This window comes from Coenobita brevimanus, chromosome 100, assembly GCF_032717465.1.
Source record: "Coenobita brevimanus isolate Jiangsu-jjx chromosome 100, ASM3271746v2, whole genome shotgun sequence".
NCBI classification, from domain to species: domain Eukaryota; kingdom Metazoa; phylum Arthropoda; class Malacostraca; order Decapoda; family Coenobitidae; genus Coenobita; species Coenobita brevimanus.
The window spans coordinates 30,074,226-30,094,462 of NC_137053.1; the positions used below are offsets into that span (position 1 = coordinate 30,074,226).

The 20,237-nt window shown below is 42.3% G+C and overlaps 1 protein-coding gene across 1 annotated transcript in view; it reads left to right on the forward strand.

Annotated features, from left to right (window-relative positions):
* LOC145414694 (periodic tryptophan protein 2 homolog) overlaps positions 1-20,237 on the forward strand; it is a 632,863-nt gene that overhangs the window by 89,098 nt on the left and 523,528 nt on the right. Inside the window, exon 5 of the mRNA XM_080284215.1 lies at positions 10,787-10,931. Coding sequence (XP_080140341.1) covers positions 10,787-10,931 — 145 coding nt within the window. The remainder of the gene's footprint in view (positions 1-10,786; positions 10,932-20,237) is intronic.

Here is a 20,237-nt window from a genome sequence, read left to right on the forward strand (position 1 = left end):
AGGGCCTCGATGAACTCACACCACCACATCCTATCTTGCGCTAACTCCACGAGATCTCCCCAACACTCATCTCCAGCTTCCCGTCTCATTGTCCTCACCCACGTCTCTTTTGGCCTTCCTCTACCTCTCCTACCAAGTGCCACCCACCCTGGTGTACCTCGTACTATTCCCTGTCTCCTATACACATGTCCTAGCCACTTCCATCGTGAGAACCTAACATATTCATCGACCGGCTGCACTCCCGTTATTTCTCTAAATCTACTATTTGGTATCCTTTCCCACCACTTAACTCCTAATATTCTTCTAAGTGCTTTGTTTTCAAACACCAAGAATTTATTTTCCATAGTCATTGTGCTGTACCAAGACTCGTGTCCATAAATTAAGATACTCCTAACCATTACCTTATAAAGTTTGATTTTTGTATGCACAGAGAAATTGTTATTATTCCAAATATTTTAAAGCATTCCCATTGCCTGATTAGCCTTCTTTAATCTTTCCTCGAATTCAAAGTTCAAAGAACCATCCTTGGCTAAATAAGTACCTAAATATTTAAACCTGTCAACTTGCTTTACAACCATACCTCCAATTACACATTCCTGTGCATTTTCCATATTCATATTGATTATTTCAGTTTTTCCACAATTAATAACCAAACCCACCTTGCGCCCTTCACTCACCAAACAGTCCAACACTCTCTGCATCTGTTCTGGCCCATCACAAATCAAAACTATATCATCTGCATAATCTAAATCCAAAAGTTTCCTGTTCTCTCCCCAAAGTATACCTGCACCGGTTTCTGTTCCAACGCGTTTCATAATGTAATCAATGACCAATATAAATAATAAAGGCGATAGAACACCACCTTGAATTACTCCGGACTTGACTTCAAACGAATCACTCAGACAACCATCAACCATCACTTTACAAAATGTGTCCTCATGCATGTTCATAATGACCCTCACAAACTCCTCTGGTATTCCATAATGTCTCATGATCTTCCCCATAGTCTCTCTCGAAACACTATCAAAAGCCTTTTCAAAATCAACAAAACAAAGACTTAACGGTACTCTCATTTCATTAACTTGCTGCATCAAATGCCTAACTATAAAGATCTGATCATTGCAACCACGTCCCTTTCTAAAACCAGCCTGTTCATCCCTCAGAATACCCTCAACCACTGGCTCCAACCTATTTAACAACACTCTACTGAAAACTTTCAAAGCTATCGGTGACAAAGAGATTCCCCTCCAATTACCACATTCACTCAGGTCTCCCTTCTTCGGAACTTTAACAATTACACCATTCTTCCAAACTGATGGTAGTAACCCCGTCACCCAAATCTTATTGAATAGCTTGGTCAAGATCATTATTAATCTATCCCCCTCCACTTTAAACATTTCCGGAAATAAACTATCCTCCCCTGGTGCCTTATTATTCTTTAACTGTTTTACTGCTTTCTCCACTTCTGCAAGCCTCAACTCTCCTGTTTCTATATTTAAATCTTCCTGAGCAGACGGTATATCCTCTTCTGGTGGTATTGGTCTATTAAGAACTGTCTCAAAATGCTCTTTCCATCTATTTTTAATATCTCCATCTTTGGTCAATAAATTTCCTTCCCTGTCTCTAACTGGTATTTCCTTGCGTTTACCTGCATTACCACTCAGTTCTCTAATCGATTCATATGCTATTCTTTGACTCTGTCCATCATTTTTGTTTATTAAGATTTCAGTCTCTGCAACCTTTTCATCCACACATCTTCTTTTATCTCTCCTAGCTAACCTTCTTACTTCTGAATTCAAACTCCAGTACGCAGCTCTTGCTAATTCAATCTCTCGTTCATCAACGCATTGCATTTCACTCCTCAATTTAGCCTCACCTCTCTTTTTTATCATATCCCACGTTTCCTCTGATATCCATTTCTTTCTCCTGAATCTATGTCTCCTTCCAATCGTACATTCAGCAGTCTCATGCAAAACTTTGTTCACATCCTCCCACATCTCATCTACACTTCTCTCCCCCTCTTCCAACGTTTCCAACACCAAAAACCTATTTCTGCATTCTAATCTGAATTCCTCCTTTTCTTCTCCTTCCCTTCTAAGCTTAACAGTATCGTATCTACCAACACCAGATTTTTCCTTCTTCTGATTTTTAAGTAAATAAATAAATACTGTTTATGAGTGGATAAAATAGTTACCCTCCCATAGAACTCGTTTTCTTTGGTGCCAGCCTGTTAGAAAACCCAGTCAGGTAAGGAGGTACTCGTACCTTGATCGAGTATTTTAAACCAGGTGAGCGATTTCTCTATGAATTTTCGATGTTTCTCACCAAAAGCAGTTTTTTGAGCCAAAAAAAAAAAAATAAGGTCCAAAAATGTCGGGACTGGAGTGTACCACTGCCCAGAAAGTGTCGGGATGGGGCGGGTTAAAGAAGGGGGATGCAGCCCGCATCAAGTGTATAATGCAGATGAAACAAGTTTGTTTTGGAAAGTCTCCAAAATCTACCTACATTGCGAAACAAGTAAAACAAGCAAGAGCTGTAAAACTGAGCAAGGACAGACTTACTCTCTTGCTTGCAACCAGTGCCACCAGTTCCCACAAGATGAAACCAGTAGTGCTTTATAGGTCCAAGAAACCAAGAGTTTACAAGAACTATTACATGAATAAGTTAAATGTAGTGTGGTATTCTAATGCAAAAGGATATTTGACAATAAACATTTCTACTGACTGGTTTGACAATCAATTTGTCCCTGCAACTCGTGAAAAATGTAAACAGCTCAATCTTGCCTTTAAAGTGGTCTTGTTTTTGGACAGTGTCCCAGAGCATGCCAAGATTTTGGTAGACAGACTTCCCATTGTTAAAGTGTGCTTTCTTCCCCAAAACACGACATCTAAAATTCAACCATTAGGTCAAGAGGTCATTGCAAATGTCAAACTTCATTTTTACAAAGCAGTCCATGATAAAATATGACTGGAAACAGACAGTCAAGAGGAGGTCACTGAAATAATGCAAGAAAATGACGAAGAAATTCCTGCAGCCTCAACACCACACACTGGAACCCCACCCGCAGTGATGGAGTTGCCAGAAGTCCCAATAGTGGCATCCACATCAGCTTCATCACCAGATAAGGCCTTATCTACCAACATGCCAAGGGAGATAGTTGCTGTCAAAACGTTCTGGAAACATTTTGATATCAGACAGACTGTCAAGTTTATAGTAGATGCCTGGCATAAAATTGATAGTGCTACCTTTAAGCACAGGTGGGCACCACTTCTCCATAACCTCATAGTAGATGCCTGGCATAAAATTAATAATGCTATCTTTAAGTACAGGTGGGTACCACTTCTCCCTCACCTCATCACGGACAGTGCCAACAATGACACGGACACACAGACACAGTGTCAGTGGAAGGAACAACTCATGAATCAAGCAGTAAAAGCAGCATGAAGAGTTCCAGGATTGAATGAAGTTAATGAAGAACAGCTGGATGAGATGATGTCCAAAAACACTTAACAGAACATTGAAGAAATGCTGGATAACGATGATGATGATGAAACAGAAGACAACGGACATGAAGATAATCCCACGGAGACTCCCAACCAATTGACTACGACAAAACTCTCACATACCGAGTGACTGTTCACGTCTCCAAGAAGAAACAGACTGTTGTAGCCAGTGAGAGTGATTGTGTTCAGCTGGTACAGAAAATGAATGAAATATCATCTTTCTTCTTGAAGGAATACAGTAAGAAAATAATGGAACAACAAGAAGCGCTCACCACTCATTACTTGGGCCGATGACAGAGTGAAGATACTGCACCAGCTGAAGCTTCCCTCTCCAATGATCCTGGCCCAGTTGATGACAACATAGACATTGCAAGCATTCCAGGTGACTTCAACTTCGAAGGATTTGGCTAAGATGAAGATCCACAGGAGGAAGGGACAACAGAAGCTACAGGGGGTGAGGCTTCAGGTGCCAACCAAGGCATCCACGCACCATACACCACGTGTACATCAAGCCCATTATTTTCTTTTATGTGAGTTTTTCTGTTTTGTTTCTTGGCTAAAATAAATTAAACTGAATTATGTTACCTGTGTTTATCACATGATTTACACTCAGTAATATTATAATATGGGTGACAAATCAGTCCAGTCATGCATGCCCAGGAACAATATATTTTTTCCCATTAGTTATTCATTCAGAATTGGCAAATTCCAGTTTGGCAAGTTTTTTTTTTTTTTTTTTTTTTTTTTTTTTTCACCTATTACTCGCCAAATGTGAGAGTTCAATGTACAGTTGCTGAATCGGTTATATCCAGATAACTGAAGAACATATCAGCTTGAAAATAAAATCATGCACAGAATAATGCTCAATTTATTTGCCTTGTGGAGTTTGTGCACAAAGTACCTGTTCCTGTTTGGTTCATAATGACGAGAACTGCAATAATATGCTCCCAGACAGATGAGAAGAGGCAGATTCGGTGTGTGTGTGTGTGTGTGTGTGTATGTGTGATAATGAAATGTAAGAGTAAAAGGATAGGAATATAGCAGAAAGAGAGAATGAAGAGGGAGAAAAAGAATGATATAAAAGAAATGAAGATGGACAAGAGAATAAAGTGGGAGAATAATGGGGGGTTGGGAATGTGGGTACTGCTGGGGCAAGTCGTCATCGCTGCTTGCCTCAGTCGTTTCTGAACTCAACTCTATCTCACTTTCCACACTGCCACTTCTGTCACTCTTATTTTAGAGGTCCGAATCACTGTCATGGTCATCTAAAGAATCTTGAAACCTCCACATCACCGTCAGTATTAATATCTAAGTCACCAGACTCATCATCACTCTCAGAAGGATAAAATGACTCCATAATGAAGAGAGTAATATGTCTCTCTTTATGCCTAAATCACAACTGATACGCTAGCCTCATCTGGAAAGTTGGCAACAATTTTGAAGGATGTTATATAACTACTCTCCATAGAAGAGAAATAAAAAAATGATTGGTCAATGAAAAGCCACATCATGGATGCGGTAGATCATTGGTTGAAGTTCATGACATTTTTATTACGCTACATGTCGTCAGAAACATGCCACACTCATTGTTGACAAAACACTCACCTCTTGCCACCACGTGGGCCCCATATAAAGCCCAAACCGAGCTTCTCGGGGACCCATGCACACCAGCTTATAGGCATGGTAATAGCTTACCATGGCTGGTGATCCCTGTCCAGAAGGGGTGGGAGGACATCTGGTAGGCATTTACCACAAAACAGACATTCAGTAAAGAAGGGGTTAATAAAATACAGACCGCAGTTACACTAGTTAGTGCTCGCAATAGGTGACACGGGAGAAAAATTGACTGTTGGAGTAAACGCAGCCAATTGCACATGAGATATGTAACAGTTGGGTGCAAAAACTTCCATGGCATGAGATTTGGGGGGGTAGGGGGAGACAAAAAACCTTGAGTAATCGAATCTGTAAATAACAAAATCATGAATAATAAGGGATGACTCTATGGGGGTAGGGGGGGTTTTCAAGAATACTCCCCCAGTATCCCTGCTTGTCGTACAAGGCGACTATGGTGGTACCACTCTAAACTGGCGGATTGGGTGGGTCACGAACCTCTGTACAGTATTGCCACGTTTTCCATACCCGTGATGCCTCTCTCTCTCTCTCTCTCTCTCTCTCTCTCTCTCTCTCTCCTGGGGGGAGTTGTGCATCACCCTAGGGAATTTTGTTTCTTTTATGTCTTATAAACTTGTGCTTTCATTTCTTTATTTTTTTTTTTTATTATATTACTGTTTTACATATGGCTTCAGATGACCTCGGTGTTGCGGCGCCTTGATTTGTTTTCATTCAATCATTCTCGCCCTCCTTCCTTCCCTCCCTTCATCTTTCCCTCAGCTTGACAAAGCACCCAACACTGCCTCTGGCCTGCCTTCTCTCTCTCTCTCTCTCCTAGGGGGAGATGTGTGTCACCCTTGGGAATTTTGTTTCTTTTATGAGTGACTTATAAACTTGTGCTTTCATTTCTTTATTTTGTTTTTATTATATCGAATTATAATTAAAAATATTATTTTACATATGGCGCCAGATGACCTCGCTGTTGTGGCGCCATCATTTGTTTTCATTCAGTCACTCTTTCCCTCCTTCCTTCCCTCCCTTCCTCCATCTCTCACTAAGCTGCACTCAACACTGCCGCTGGTCTGCCTTCCCCCCCCCCTCTCTCTCTCTCTCTGTCTCTCTCTCTCGTCTGTGGTATTTTAGGATACATTTTGGTTATTTTCTTTTATGTTATAATGTACATATTGTAAATTTGACTTCATTTCTACATCACCCAGGTGATACAAGGAAGCTCTGGCCAGGTCGGACTGGGTGTGTGTGATTGTTGCCGCTCACGAGGGTTTAATGTATTAATTTTTTTTACTAAGAAACTGGCATATTTTTACTTATATTCCTGCACATTATCTTATATTCATAATTGTGACATTATTACCTACCCCAGAAATAGGGTAACAGCCAATAAAAGTGACTACTTTTTTTTTTAGCAACACTGTAAAATATTTATGCCACGTTTCTGTATTGCCGTATAAATATTTTACGCATAATAAGTTTACTTTCTTTCATATATTATAATACACACATTACCATTGTATTCTTATGTGTTTATCTTATTGTGATGCCTTTTACATATATCAGAGCTGTTCACATCGCGAGACATGGAATGTGAGAGGTGCGAATGATGAGGTGAAAGAGAGAGAGATTGTCCAGGTGCTTGAGGGTGCAAAAGTTGATGTATGTGGAGTAACTGAAACTAAATGGAGAGGTGAGAGACTGGGACTATGGATGGGGTATATGTGCAGGAGTAGGTGAGAATGATAGGGCGAAAGAAGGAGTGTGTATAGTTGTGAGTAAAAGATGGAAGAAGAACATAAGAGAGTATGGATTAGTTGGGTCAAGGATTGTGTGGGTAAGAGTAAAAGTTGGAATACAAATGTGGACGATTGTGTGCGTGTATGCGCCAATGCAAGATCGTGCAAGCAGAGTGAGAGAATAGTTCTGGACAAATGTGGAAGTGTGCATGGAAAAGTTTGGAAGGAATGAGATGTTTTTGATCGGTGATATGAATGGTAAAGTGGGGAATGTGAAGGTGGATGGAATAGTTGGTGAGTGGGGTGTGCCTGCTGAGATAGATGAGAATGGCAGTGCATCAGTGGACATTTGTGTTGGGAGGGGGTTGGTGATAGCCAATACCCTCTTCAGGCACAAAATGATCCACAGGTATACATGGCTAGTGATGAGAAGGGTGGTTGGTGAACTGAATGAAAGGAAGGCAATGATTGATTATGTGTGTGTGGATGAAAGGATGCGAAGATGTGTAATGGATGCAAGAGCTTATAGAGGTTAAGGGAGTGGACTTTCTGACCACTACTTGGTGGTGGCCAGAATCAAGATACAAATAAGATGGAGTAATAGAAGAAGGGAAGGATGGGAAGAAGGAGTATTTGCAAGGAGAGTGGAAAGGTTACAAGAGGATGAGAATAAGGCAGAATATAAGAGAGAAGTGGAGGAACGATTGGGCAAATATGAATTGGAGCAGATGGGGGATGTGGAAGGTGTGTGCAGGATATTCACAGAAGAAATATGTGCAGCATGTGATGTGGTGTGTGGGATGAAGAGAAGACGGAGGGGGGTGCAAGGAACAGTGTGGTGGAATGAAGAGGTGAGACAGGCTGTGGCACAAAAGAAGAAAGCATACAATGAATGGATGAGAAATAGGGGCGTGGAAGAAGTTGAGAGGCGGAAGAGAGAGTTATATGTAGAAAGAAAGAGAGAGGTGAAAAGACTAGTAAGAGAGAGTAAGAAGAGAGTGGATGAGGAATTTGGAAGGAATTTGAGTATAAAGTGGAGGGACTGTAAGAAAATGCTCTGGAAAGAGGTGAAGAGAGTAAGACAGGGTGAAAGTGAAGTTAGCAGAAGATTGAAAGATAAAAATGGTAGATTACTAGTGGAGAAGGGAGAAAAAGTGAACAGATGGAGAGCACACTTTAAGGAATTGTTGAACATAAAGGATGGAAGTGATGCGTGTATAAGTGGCTGGGGAATGGCTGGGAGAAGGAGGGAGGTGAGAAGACAGGAAGAAATCAGTAGGATAGAAGTTGTGGAAGCAATGAAGAAAGTTAAATTGGGGAAAGCCCCAGGAATTGATGGAGTGTGTGGTGATATGTTGTGGGGGAGAGATAGTAGTAGAATGGATGTGGAAGATGTGCAGATTGGCCTGGGAGGAAGGTAGTGTTCCGGAGGATTGGAAGTCAGGTATAATTATTCCCTTGTATAAAGGAAAAGGGGAAAAAGAAGTGTGTGGTAATCATAGTGGCATTTGTATTCTCAGTATAATAGGAAAAGTGTATGGTAGGATACTTATTGACAGAGTTAGGGAAATAACAGAGGAATTATTTGGAGATGAACAGGGAAGCTTTAGAAAGGGCAGAGGGTGTGTATATCAGATATTCATTCTTAGATCTTTAGTGGAAAAGTTTCTAGAGAAGGGAAAGAAGTATGTTGCTCTCTTGGATATGGAGAAAGCATATGACAGGGTGGATAGACGAGGATTGTGGAAAGTATTAAGAATATATGGAGTAGATGGGAAGTTGTTGAATGCTGTGAAGAGTATGTATGATGGTGCTAAGGCTGCTGTGCATGTGGATGGTGAACTGAGTGAATTTTTCTCTTTGAAAGTTGGGTTGAAACAGGGATGTGTCATGTCTCGATGGTTGTTCAATCTGTACATAGATGGGGTAATAAAAGAGGTACAAGGTAGGACAGTGGATGTTGGAGTGGCCCTGGTGAGAGAGGACAGTGTTTGGAAACTCTCAGTACTGTTGTTTGCAGATGATACTGTGTTGTTGAGTGAAAATGAAGGGGAGCTGCAAGGCTTGGTTGTTGAGTTTGGGAGAGTGTATAAGAAACGGAATCTAAAGGTGAATGTAGGGAAGAGTAAAGCGATGGTCTTCGAGAGAGGTGAAGTCAGTGAAAGTACAGCGAGGTTGGATGGTGAGGAACTGGAAAATGTGAGTACGTTTAAGTACTTGGAGAGTGTGATGAGTAAGGATGGAGGTTTGGAGGGTGAAGTGCTTGAAAGGGTACAGCAAGGAAGAAAGGTTGCTGATTCCTTGAAAGCAGTGATAAGAAACAGGGAAGTGAGCATGGAAGTGAAAAAGTTACTACATGACAGTATTGTGATACCAACTCTAACGTATGGAAGTGAAGCTTGGACGTTGTTGGAAGTCAAGAGTGAGAGCAGTGGATATGAGTTATTTAAGAGGAGCTTGTGGAGTCACATGGAGAGACTGGCTGACAAATGAGGATATAAAGGAGCATTATGGTGTGGATGTGGATGTGATAGGAAGCATTATGAGGAATACACTGAGGTGGTTTGGCCATGTGGAGAGGATGGAGGGTGAAAGACTGACGAAGAGAGTGTATGTGAGTGAGGTGGAGGGGGGGAGATGGAGGGGGAGGCCGAGGATGAGATGGAGGGATGGGGTAGATAGGTATATTAGAGAGGGGTGTGTGAGTTGGGAGCAGGTCGGTGAAATGGCAGGGGACAGGGCGACGTGGAGGCGATTTGTTTGTGGCCACCCCAAATGGGATTGAGGCATCTGGCAATAGATACTGTAGATAGATAGACTTTGTGAAGGATGCCCCATCACTTCCAAATCAGTGTGAAGCAGTTTTGGGGGTCTTGTAAGGGCCAGTACTGGAATATTCTCTGGAGAGGGAATCAGCAATAAACAATGTTATCACAGTGAGATGCTACATTAAGCCCACAGTTCAAAGCAAAGATCAAGAACTACTGTCAAAAAAGTTGTGTTCCTGCATGACAGTGCTCATTCTCATATTGCTTTTCACACTGGTGAAGCCCTACAGGAACTGAATTTTGAGATACTGTATTGGTGTATAACTCGGACCTTGCCTCTTTGGACTATCACCTGTTTGGTCCACTCAGGGATGCCTTAAGATTTTGCCAATTTGCCATGAACCAAGAGGTGATGGAAGCTGTTTATCAATGTCCTTCCTCCAAAAAAAAAAAAAAAAAAAAAAAAAAAAAAAGTGATGATTCCAGTGCAGCAATAGACCAAGTGCATTGAAAAGCAAAGGGATTATGTTGAAAAATGATGTTCTTATAAGACCTGTAATACTGTATTGTTTATTAAACATTAGAAATACATTGCAAATAATTTTTGACACTTCCTTATATTGTGCAGATTTTTGTACAATGTGGTTAGTGGGTGCACTCACCATCCATTTACTTGCTGTTGTGCTGCCTTCAGGTGGCTCTATAGAGAGTGATATCCCAGGTGTTTCTATGTAACCTTGGAACCATTTACTACACTTAGTGACTGGCATATAATCAGGTGACGCTTGGTAGTTTGTTGGGTGAATACACAGGCAGATGGGTCCTGCAAGGGTTTACATTCAATTGGTAGTTAGGATTTATTGCTCACACATTGCCACATAATGAGGCTGGTCACCTTCACCTGAAATAAGTAACTTTACTCCCAGATTCCAGTGTTTAATAGGCGAGGGAGAAGGATTGGCTGATGTATAACTGGAGCTAGGGTTGGGGCAAGAATGGCATCATGTAACTTTTAGTGGGTTTGGTGGGGAGGGAAGAACCTTGTCTTATTCTAGTAGTCACACTCATTTAGGAGCTGCCTGGCATGGGCCAACTGGCCCACTTCAGTCATCCTCTCATTTTAGGTTCTTATTAACTATTTTATTTCCTTCTTCAGACTAATTGCAGTTGGTGCCAAGGACACGTCAGTATGGATTTATGGTTTTGCAAGACTGGAGAACCTAAAACAGTATACTTGTTGTGGGCACAGAGCTTCGATTGTGGGAGTTTTCTTTGAAGAGAAATCTTACAATCTAATATCAGTAAGTAAATTATTTTGTCAATAAGTTACTTGATTTGCATACAATAGACCCTCATTAATTCCCCCATTGCACTTCGGTATTGTATTTTTCTCTATAGGAGAGTTCTTTTGCGCACAGAGAGAGATCAGAAGTGGGCCTGTTGCTGTGTGCTGATGTAGTGTGTTAACCTTGTTGCCCTTGTGCATTTTTTTGTGGGGGGGGGGGCACCTAGTTGTCCAGTGAATGAACGTACTCCTACTGGATGTAGTGGTTAGGAATTGTTGGTCATGTAGCACTGTTCAGGAAAAGCAGCTTGTCACTTTTCAGCTACCCAAACTCCTTCGCTAGGGTCCCACTGATCTCATATTTCAGCAACAGAAAGATAAAAGTATCATCATCATCATCCAATCCTACATTGCCCCATGAGGAGTGTAGAAGCCTGGGGCTAGGCAGTTGGTCCTGACATTTAAGATGAGAGTGACCAACCTCACTCATCCCTGAGTGGCATTACGTGAGCAATAAACCCCAATCACTCCTTGGATATAGACCTTCACCGGCTCAATCCGATTGGAGCACAATAATTACCCACTAAACCACCAGGCGCCAAAATTTGGTTATATGGTTACCACCCAGCATAGTAAATGGTTTCCTGGTGTACAGGAAACCATTTGGCTTGTCACTCAGTGTAGAGTCACCCATGGGCAGAATGAAGAGGAAAGAATGAAGGAATGAAAGACAGAAGAAGATGAAAGGAAAGAAGGATGGAGGAGAGAACAGGGCAGACACCCGAGAGCAGCACTGCACTGAGTGAATAATGAATATTCCAATTTTCGCTTACATAATGCCAGTGTTCCCCAACCATGTTCCTCATTTAACTCCATCACCACGAGGATGACTAATCTTGCATATTACCATGTACGAGGCATTCCCCCCCCCCCTTGTTCCCCACACTACTTTTCCAGGGAAAAGCTGCTATCTTGCAAAAATAGCTATGGTGTTTTCTATGTTTGTGTATACAGTAATCCCCGTACTATCTGGACACCCACTTTCTGGACACCCCACTTACTGGACCGTGTGGGCCTGGACCTTTGGAATCCAAAAATGGCCAAAAAAAAAAGAAAAAAAATCCCCCCCAAATCCTAATTTTTTCCCACCAGTAATTTGAAATTGCAGCGCGGCGCTGAACAGCTGTTTACATCATGGCCCCTTCACCCCTTCCTTCCTCCCCCCTCCCCCCCTCCCCTGTCAGGGTTGCCATTTGGTATTTTTCACTACCAAATGTGGGCCAATTTGGTAATGAAAAATTCATTTGGTAATGAATCAGAATAATGCATTACCAAACTGATTTTTCACATGTATTTTGATACACAGGATCGAGATGGTGGATTGTTTGCTCTCTCTGATTAATCTGCTAGCCTACATAGCGTGAAAATAATCAACATGCTATTAATTATAAGGAGAGTGATTACATGTATTTCCACTTGTATATATGATTAGTGAAGAATACATGCTAGCTTTACGAATTTGGTAATGCAAAGTTAAATTTGGTAATGAAAATTGAGGAGTTTGGTAATGTGGCCGTTGCGATCTGGCAATTCTGTTTCCCCGTCATCAACAGTTACTGCCTGACTTCGATGGTGAGAAGATGCTTATCTCAGTGGAAGCCACACGTGCTCGTTTTTTGTGAATAAACAGTGAATAAACTGCAATACCTCGCCACTAGACCACACGGGAATTTACATTGTTGTGCAGTGTTAAGAAATTGGAACTTAGAGTGCAAAGGATTAACTGTGGAGTGCAAATTGGTGGTTGAAACTGGTGTGGTGCGGTTAAGAACAGTGTGCAGTGTTAAACAATTACAGTATAACTCAGTGCAAAGAATTAAGTGCAGCACAACACTGGACTACTGTATGTACTTCAAGAGCATTTTCACCACTGCCAAAGCCTTCGAGATGACGGCCACAGACATGCTGTAAGTACGCTGGCTGAGGTACAGTCACTTCTAACCGCTGTTTTCTCAGTCGCCTCGGACTGCACACCCGAGGTCGTCTGCTGGCTCCCGAGAACGATTTGGTTTTCTCAGTGGCGTTTCCGAGGCCTGTGACACGGCCATTATTGGAACAATAGGGTGGAAGCACCCGACTGTTAATCGGTCAGGGTACACCGTCCGAGCTGGGCAGGCTGCTGTAAAATTTATGTATATTTTTAAAAATAATATATGAAAATACGTGTGGTATGTACTGGGTAACGTCAGGACATATTATTTCGATGTGTTGGTGCAGAGTATTGTTAAAAATTTGTACACTCTCAAATGTTTTACAAGAGTATGGCGCAGCCACAATAATACTAGTTATCGTCAACAAACCAGCTCCATGGTCTGCTTTGGCTGCAAGTCACCACTGCAGGCGGTTGGAAAAAGTAATATGTACCTATTGTACATTCAGATATACACTTAAAACAATACCAAATCATGTTTCCTGCCTTAACCCCTAAAACGCGGGGCATCGCGTTTGCGACGCTCGCTGAAAAGGACATAACGGCGGAGCGTCGCGTTTGTGATTCTAGTTAATTTTGAATAAACGCGGGCAAGGATGTTCCAGCTGGTATTGTCTATCAGTACCACCACCCTTTAGCTACAATTAGCATACTTTACCTTTGTACTACTGACCTCCATTGTTGCCAAGCATCGTGTTTTTCCCCCCTCCCCCCTCCACCACGGCCCGGCCAGCCTGGCTGTGATACATGGCAGCACTCTGACTGCTCAGAACTGTAAAATTGCGCTCTCCTCTCACAAGCAGTTTATGCTAATAGGAAACACTTGTTTCCCCAGTTGTAACACTAGCTTTTTTTCGCACGGTTTTCCCCTGTTTAGCGTCGGTTTACTGCAGGCTTTCAAAGTGACATTATGGCGAGTTCTAGCTCTTCCGAGTCAGTGCGAGCGGCCAACAGGAACGAGAATAAAGTGACGGGCGTAAGGCAGAATAAAAAGCGCGCTGCGGTGATCTTTTGGGAAGTAATATGATTGAAAATAATGTAGTATACGTGTTTTTAGCTGTGAAAATGGAAATGTTTGTTGAGTGACAGGAAGACCGCCGCCGCGCTGCATGTCGGCCATACGCTTCGTTGATTTTAGCCTTATTTTCAGTGCTTATTATACAAATACGGATTCCAAACTACCTGTACGATGTAGTATAAAGTTTACTGTGACAGAATGAGGCTGTGGTAGAGGGGAAACCGGGTTGCTGGAGGTGTGAAAGTGAAGATTTTGTTACCCAACTTTGCAAATCTCCACAAGTCCTTGGGTAGTCCACGAAGGCTCAACACCTGTCTCTGGAGAAAGCTGAATGTAAGCACTATCTGCCATACCATGTATAATGTTCTAGGATTAATCTCTGATTTTTGGCTAATATTTTCCTACAGGTACTCAGACCGCAATCGAACGCCACCACCCAGGGGGGGGTCGGCTGTCGATGGCTGCGCATTAGGGGTTAATTACGATGCCTTAAACCATTGGTAATGTGGGTAAATGTTCCATAAGTGAGTGACCTTGGCTTCTCTTGCTGACCAGTCATTCAAAACACACTTTTAAAATGATTTTGGCCACAGAAAAAGCTACCCAAAATATAATATACCTATATTTATGCAAAATTAAATATGATTGGTCACTATTTGGTAGTAAAGTACTGCTAACTACCACAGGTGGGCCTGGTCATTATTTGCCAGCTCAATGCTGGCCACTCAGGCGCTAGGTTCCGAGGCTCGGGCACTCGCACCCGAGAAATTCATTTACCGAGAAAACCAGTCTCAGGTATCGGGTGCTGGCGTCCGAGGCTCGGGAGCAGGTTCCCGATTCGGGTGCTTAGGCGACTGAGAAAACGGCTGTAATTCCTCATTCTTTGGTTCCTTTTCATTTATTTCATGCTTTATGTCCATTATTGGTGTGAATAAGGTCTTAAATAGGTTTAAATAGGTGCTATACATGTCCGGTAGGGAGTTATTTAGGTGGCTTTCAAAGGTAGACTGGGTTAGGGTCCTTAAGTACCAGTCCAGGAGCCAGGGACCCACTTTCCGGATGGGATCACTTTCCGGACATGCCTTTGGCTCTATTACATCGGATAGTAGAGGGATTACTGTATGTGAGTATACGCCTGTGTGTGTAAGACTGAATCTGTCACTGATTGTGCTTGTTGTAAAAATAATATAAATCGAAAATATTTTTGAGTAGGTTTATAAAAATTACAGTGCAGTGAAAGATTATATATATATACAAATCAGTTCAGTGTACTTACCTATTAGAAATGTTTCCCCTGAACTCAAATATAGGCTTACATTTTGTTGGCCTTCACGCCCCTGCTTGGCCCAGCCTGTGGCGTGTCGTGGCTGTGCCACTAACGATACTGTACAACATACTTCTGCTCCAGTACATGTAAATGCAGAGCAGATTCATTATTCCCATGGAAACAAAAGGCTGATAAAAGTGTACATATCACTTTCTGGAACTGGATGCCAAAAAATGCTGTTTACTTTACCCCTTCTCTGTGGGTGTTCACTGAAAAATTTATTTGTCTTTAGATTTAGAGCATGTGGAGTGACGTGGAGGGACAGGTTGACGAATGAAGAAGTGAAGGAACGTTGTGGGGTAGATGTGGATGTGGTTGAAAAGATTAGGAGAAATACACTGAGGTGGTTTGGACATGTGGAGAGAATGGAGAATGAAAGACTGACTAAGAGGGTGTATGTAGGTGAGGTGGAGGGAGGGAGAGGGAGGGGTAGACCGAGGATGAGGTGGAGGGATGGAGTTGAGAGGTATATGAGGGAGGGGGGGGTGAGTTGGGGGAAGGGGAGTCAAATGGTGGGTGACAGAGTGACTTGGAGGCGTTTTGTCTGCGGCCACCCTTTGCGGGATTAGGGCGTCGGGCTATAGATAGATAGATAGACTTTAGATTTGTCCACTCACATATTTGCTTCACCACATCTGCATCAAAAAATAGCTTGACAGAATCCAAAGGTGACACAGTATCAGATTTCCTGATCGTTGGGTTCAGCCTGAGAAACTCAGTCATAAAATCAGGCACGTGGTTGGGACGTGTGTCAGCAAATATGTCGCTTAGCATCTGCCAACCACCTTCAATTTCTTTTTCTTGAATATCATCAAATTCATCACTCGCAAGTTCTTCACTCGACGAGTCATTGATATCTGAGTCTTGAGCTGACGGCTGATAGTCCTCATCACTCGAGGAATCGCGAGAGTCAAGAATACGGTGTGTTTCGGCAAAATTCACAGTGGAAGGAAGGACAATACACTCTCCTGTGACACACAGCCAAGACTGATCCTGGCGGGATGCAGAGCTACTGTCCAACACGCCAACAATCACGTGCCCTCCCATATACAAGCATACCCAGTTTTACCGATCTAATTGGTTAGGTAAAACCCCATTGTTAGGCGGGATATCGTATATCGGGGTACTTTTAACCCGCGCCGTCCTGGCAACGTGAATTAACGCAGCAACATTGCAAGGTCCCTAATTTGCACAATTTTCAATTTTCACGAGTGATTTCGTGAGTGATTTTTGGCACGTATACACAGGAGACCTTCCTCTATTCCTCTACAAGATGCCAAGCAGGAACAATGCCTTACACCGGATAACCTCTCCCCCCTCCCCCTGCACGCCATTGTATCGGCAATTCACCTGTTACCAGTGACCTGGCCAATAAAGACATTCAGGGCCAGAGTGGTTCCCCAATCGATGACACTGTGGAGGACAAAGTTTACATAGCATTAGAGGAAGAAACAGTCAGAAATGATGATCAGGTAATGTGGGAAAAAAAAGGTCATGAATGGTGATGAGTTAGTGAGTGAAACAATGCTTATAATGCCCATATTACTGTTTGAAAACCAATATACTCTTGTACTACATATAAATTTGTACCAAGTAAATAAATAAATACTGTTTATGAGTGGATAAAATAGTTACCCTCCCATAGAACTCGTTTTCTTTGGTGCCAGCCTGTTAGAAAACCCAGTCAGGTAAGGAAGTACTCGTACCTAAATCCGGTATTTTAAACCTCAGGTGAGCGATTTCTCTATGAATTTTCGATGTTTCTCACCAAAAGCGGATGTTTGAGCCAAAAAATAAAAAGGTCCAAAAACGTCGGGATGGGGCGGGTTAATGTGTATTTCGATGTGGACCGTTTACCAGCCTTGGGTTTCCCCCCAAACCAAGTCCAAAACCCACCCAGATGACCAAAAACAGGTTTAGAGGCAATCTAAATAGCCTGACAGCCATCAAGGAAGCTAACCTAAGCCTAACCCTTGTAAATAACTCACTAAAACTAACAAATCATATATGAATATCATCAAATATAAGTCAAGAAAAAAATCAAAATAAGCAAACTGTACCCCAAAATGACAGTGTTCACCCCACCTGTGGCTAAAACACATTAATCGAAGTCTGAAAACAGTTTATAAATCAACCTAAACACACAATTTTAGTCTAAAATATCATCAGAATCGGTAAGAAAAATCAAAACCCATCATTAAACTGAAGTTTGGCCATCGTTAGGCGGGTATGGTGCAATTTCTACCCCCATCATTAAGCTGGGGTATCGTATATCAAGGTATTACTGTATATTTTGGGATTGGCCGAAAAAGAAAGTGGGTGGAGCTTATTTTATCCTCAGTAACATACAGTATACGGTACCCCCTGGGGGTAGGGGGATTTTCAAGAATACTCCCCCAGTATCCCTGCTTGTTGTATGAGGCAACTAAAAGGGCTGGTGGAGGGTTAGTGCCCCTCCCTGGAAAACAGCTAAATAAAAGGATGAACAAGAAGCCTCGGACAAGGACTGACTAAAAGATGACGACCATGGACCAGACAAAGGACATGGAATGGATCGCTTTGTGGAATGTAAGGGGTGCAAATGATGAGGTGAAAGAGAGAGAGATTGTGCAGGTGCTTGAGGATGCGAAATTGGATGTATGTGGAGTAACTGAAACTAAATTGAGAGGAGAGAGTGTGAGAGAATGGGAGTATGGATGGGGTATATGTGTAGGAGTAGGTGAGAATGAGAGGTCCAAAGAAGGAGTGTGTATTGTTTTTGAGTAAAAGATGGAAGAAGAACATAAGAGGGTATGGATCAGTTGGGTCAAGGATTGTGTGGGTAAGATTGAAAGTTGGAATACAAATGTGGACGATTGTGTGCATGTATGCGGAAACGCAAGATAGTGCAAGCAGAGTGAGAGAAGAGTTCTGGACAAATGTGGAAGTGTGCATGGAAAAGTTTGGAAGGAATGAGAGAGTGTTTTTGCTCTTTCCTATGAATGGTAAAGTGCCTGCTGAGATTGATGAGAATGGCTGTGTGTTAGTGGACATTTGTGCTGGGAGGGGGTTGGTGATAGCCAATACCCTCTTCAGGCACAAAATGATCCACAGGTATACATGGCGAGTGTTGAGAAGAGTGGATGGTGAACTGAATGAAAGGAAGGCAATAATTGATTATGTGTGTGTGGATGAAAGGCTGCAAAGATGTGTAATGGATGCAAGAGCTTACAGAGGTTGGGGGAGTGGACTTTCTGACCACTTCTTGGTGGTGGCCAGAATCAAGATCCAAGTAAGATGGAGAAATAGAAGAAGGGAAGGACGGTAGGAAGGAGTAGTTGCAAGGAGAGTGGAAAGGTTACAAGAGGATGAGAAAAAGGCAGAATATAAGAGAGAAGTGGAGGAATGATTGGGCAAATATGAATTGGAGCAGTTGGGGGACATGGAAGGTGTGTGCAGGATATTCACAAAAGAAATATGTACAGCATGTGATGTGGTGTGTGGGGTGAAGAGAAGATGGAGGGAGGTGCAAGGAACAGCAAGGTGGAATGAAGAGGTGAGACAGGCTGTGGCACAAAAGAAGAAAGCACACAATGAATGGATGAGAAATAGGGGCGTGGAAGAAGTTGAGAGGCGGAAGAGTGAGTTATATGTAGAGAGGAAGAGAGAGGTGAAAAGATTAGTGAGAGAGATTAAGAAGAGAGTGGATGAGGAATTTGGAAGGAATTTGAGTGTAAAGTGGAGGGACTGAAAGAAAATGTTTAGGAAAGAGGTGAAGAGAGTAAGGCAGGGTGGAAGTGAAGTTAGCAGAGGAGTGAAAGATAAAAATGGTAGATTACTAGTGGAGAAGGGAGAAAAAGTAAGCAGATGGAGAGAACACTCTAAGAAATTGTTAAACACAGAGAATGGAAGTAATGCGAGTATAAGTGGCTGAGGAATGGCTGGGACAAGGAGGGAGGTGAGAAGACAGGAAGAAATCAGTAGGATAGAAGTTGTGGCAGCAATGAAGAAAGTCAAATTGGGGGAAGCCCCAGGAATTGATGGAGTGTGTGGTGAAATGTTGAAGCATGGGGGAGAGATAGTAGTAGAATGGATGTGGAAGATGTGCAGATTGGCCTGGGAGGAAGGTAGAGTCCCGGAGGATTGGAAGTCAGGTATAATTATTCCCTTGTATAAAGGAAAAGGGGAAAAGGATATTTGTGGTAATCATAGGGGCATTTGTCTTCTTAGTGTAATAGGAAAAGTGTATGGTAGGATACTTATTGACAGAGTTAGGGAAATAACAGAGGAATTAGTTGGAGAAGAACAGGGAGTCTTTAGGAAGGGAAGAGGTTGTGTTGATCAGATATACATTCTTAGATCTTTAGTGGAAATGTTTCTAGGGAAGGGAAAGAAGTTGTATGCGGCCTTCATGGATTTGGAGAAAGCATATGACAGGGTGGATAGACAAGGATTGTGGAAATATTAAGAGTATATGAAGTAGATGGGAAGCTGTTGAATGCTGTGAAGAGTATGTATGATGGTGCTAAGGCTGGAGTGGGTGTGGATGGTTAACTGAGTAAATTTTTCTCTTTGAAGGTTGAGTTGAAACAGTCTGTACATGGTTGGGGTAATAAAAGAGGTGCAAGGTAGGGCAGTGGATGTTGGAGTGGCCGTAGTGAGAGAGGGTAGTGTTTGGAAACTCCCTGTACTGTTGTTTACAGATAACTCCCTGTACTGTTGTTTACAGATGATAATGTGTTGTTAAGTAAAGACAAAGGGGAGCTGCAAGGCTTGGTGGATGAGTTTGGGAGAGTGTGTAAGAAACGGAATCTAAAGGTGAATGTAGGGAAGAGTAAAGTGATGGTCTTTGAGAGAGGTGAAGTCAGTGAATGTACAGTGAGGTTAGATGGTGAGGAAATGGAAAATGTGAGTACGTTTAAGTACTTGGGGAGCGTGATGAGTAAGGATGGAAGTTTAGAGGTTGAAGTGTTTGAAAGGGTAAAACAAGGAAGAAAGGTTGCTGGTT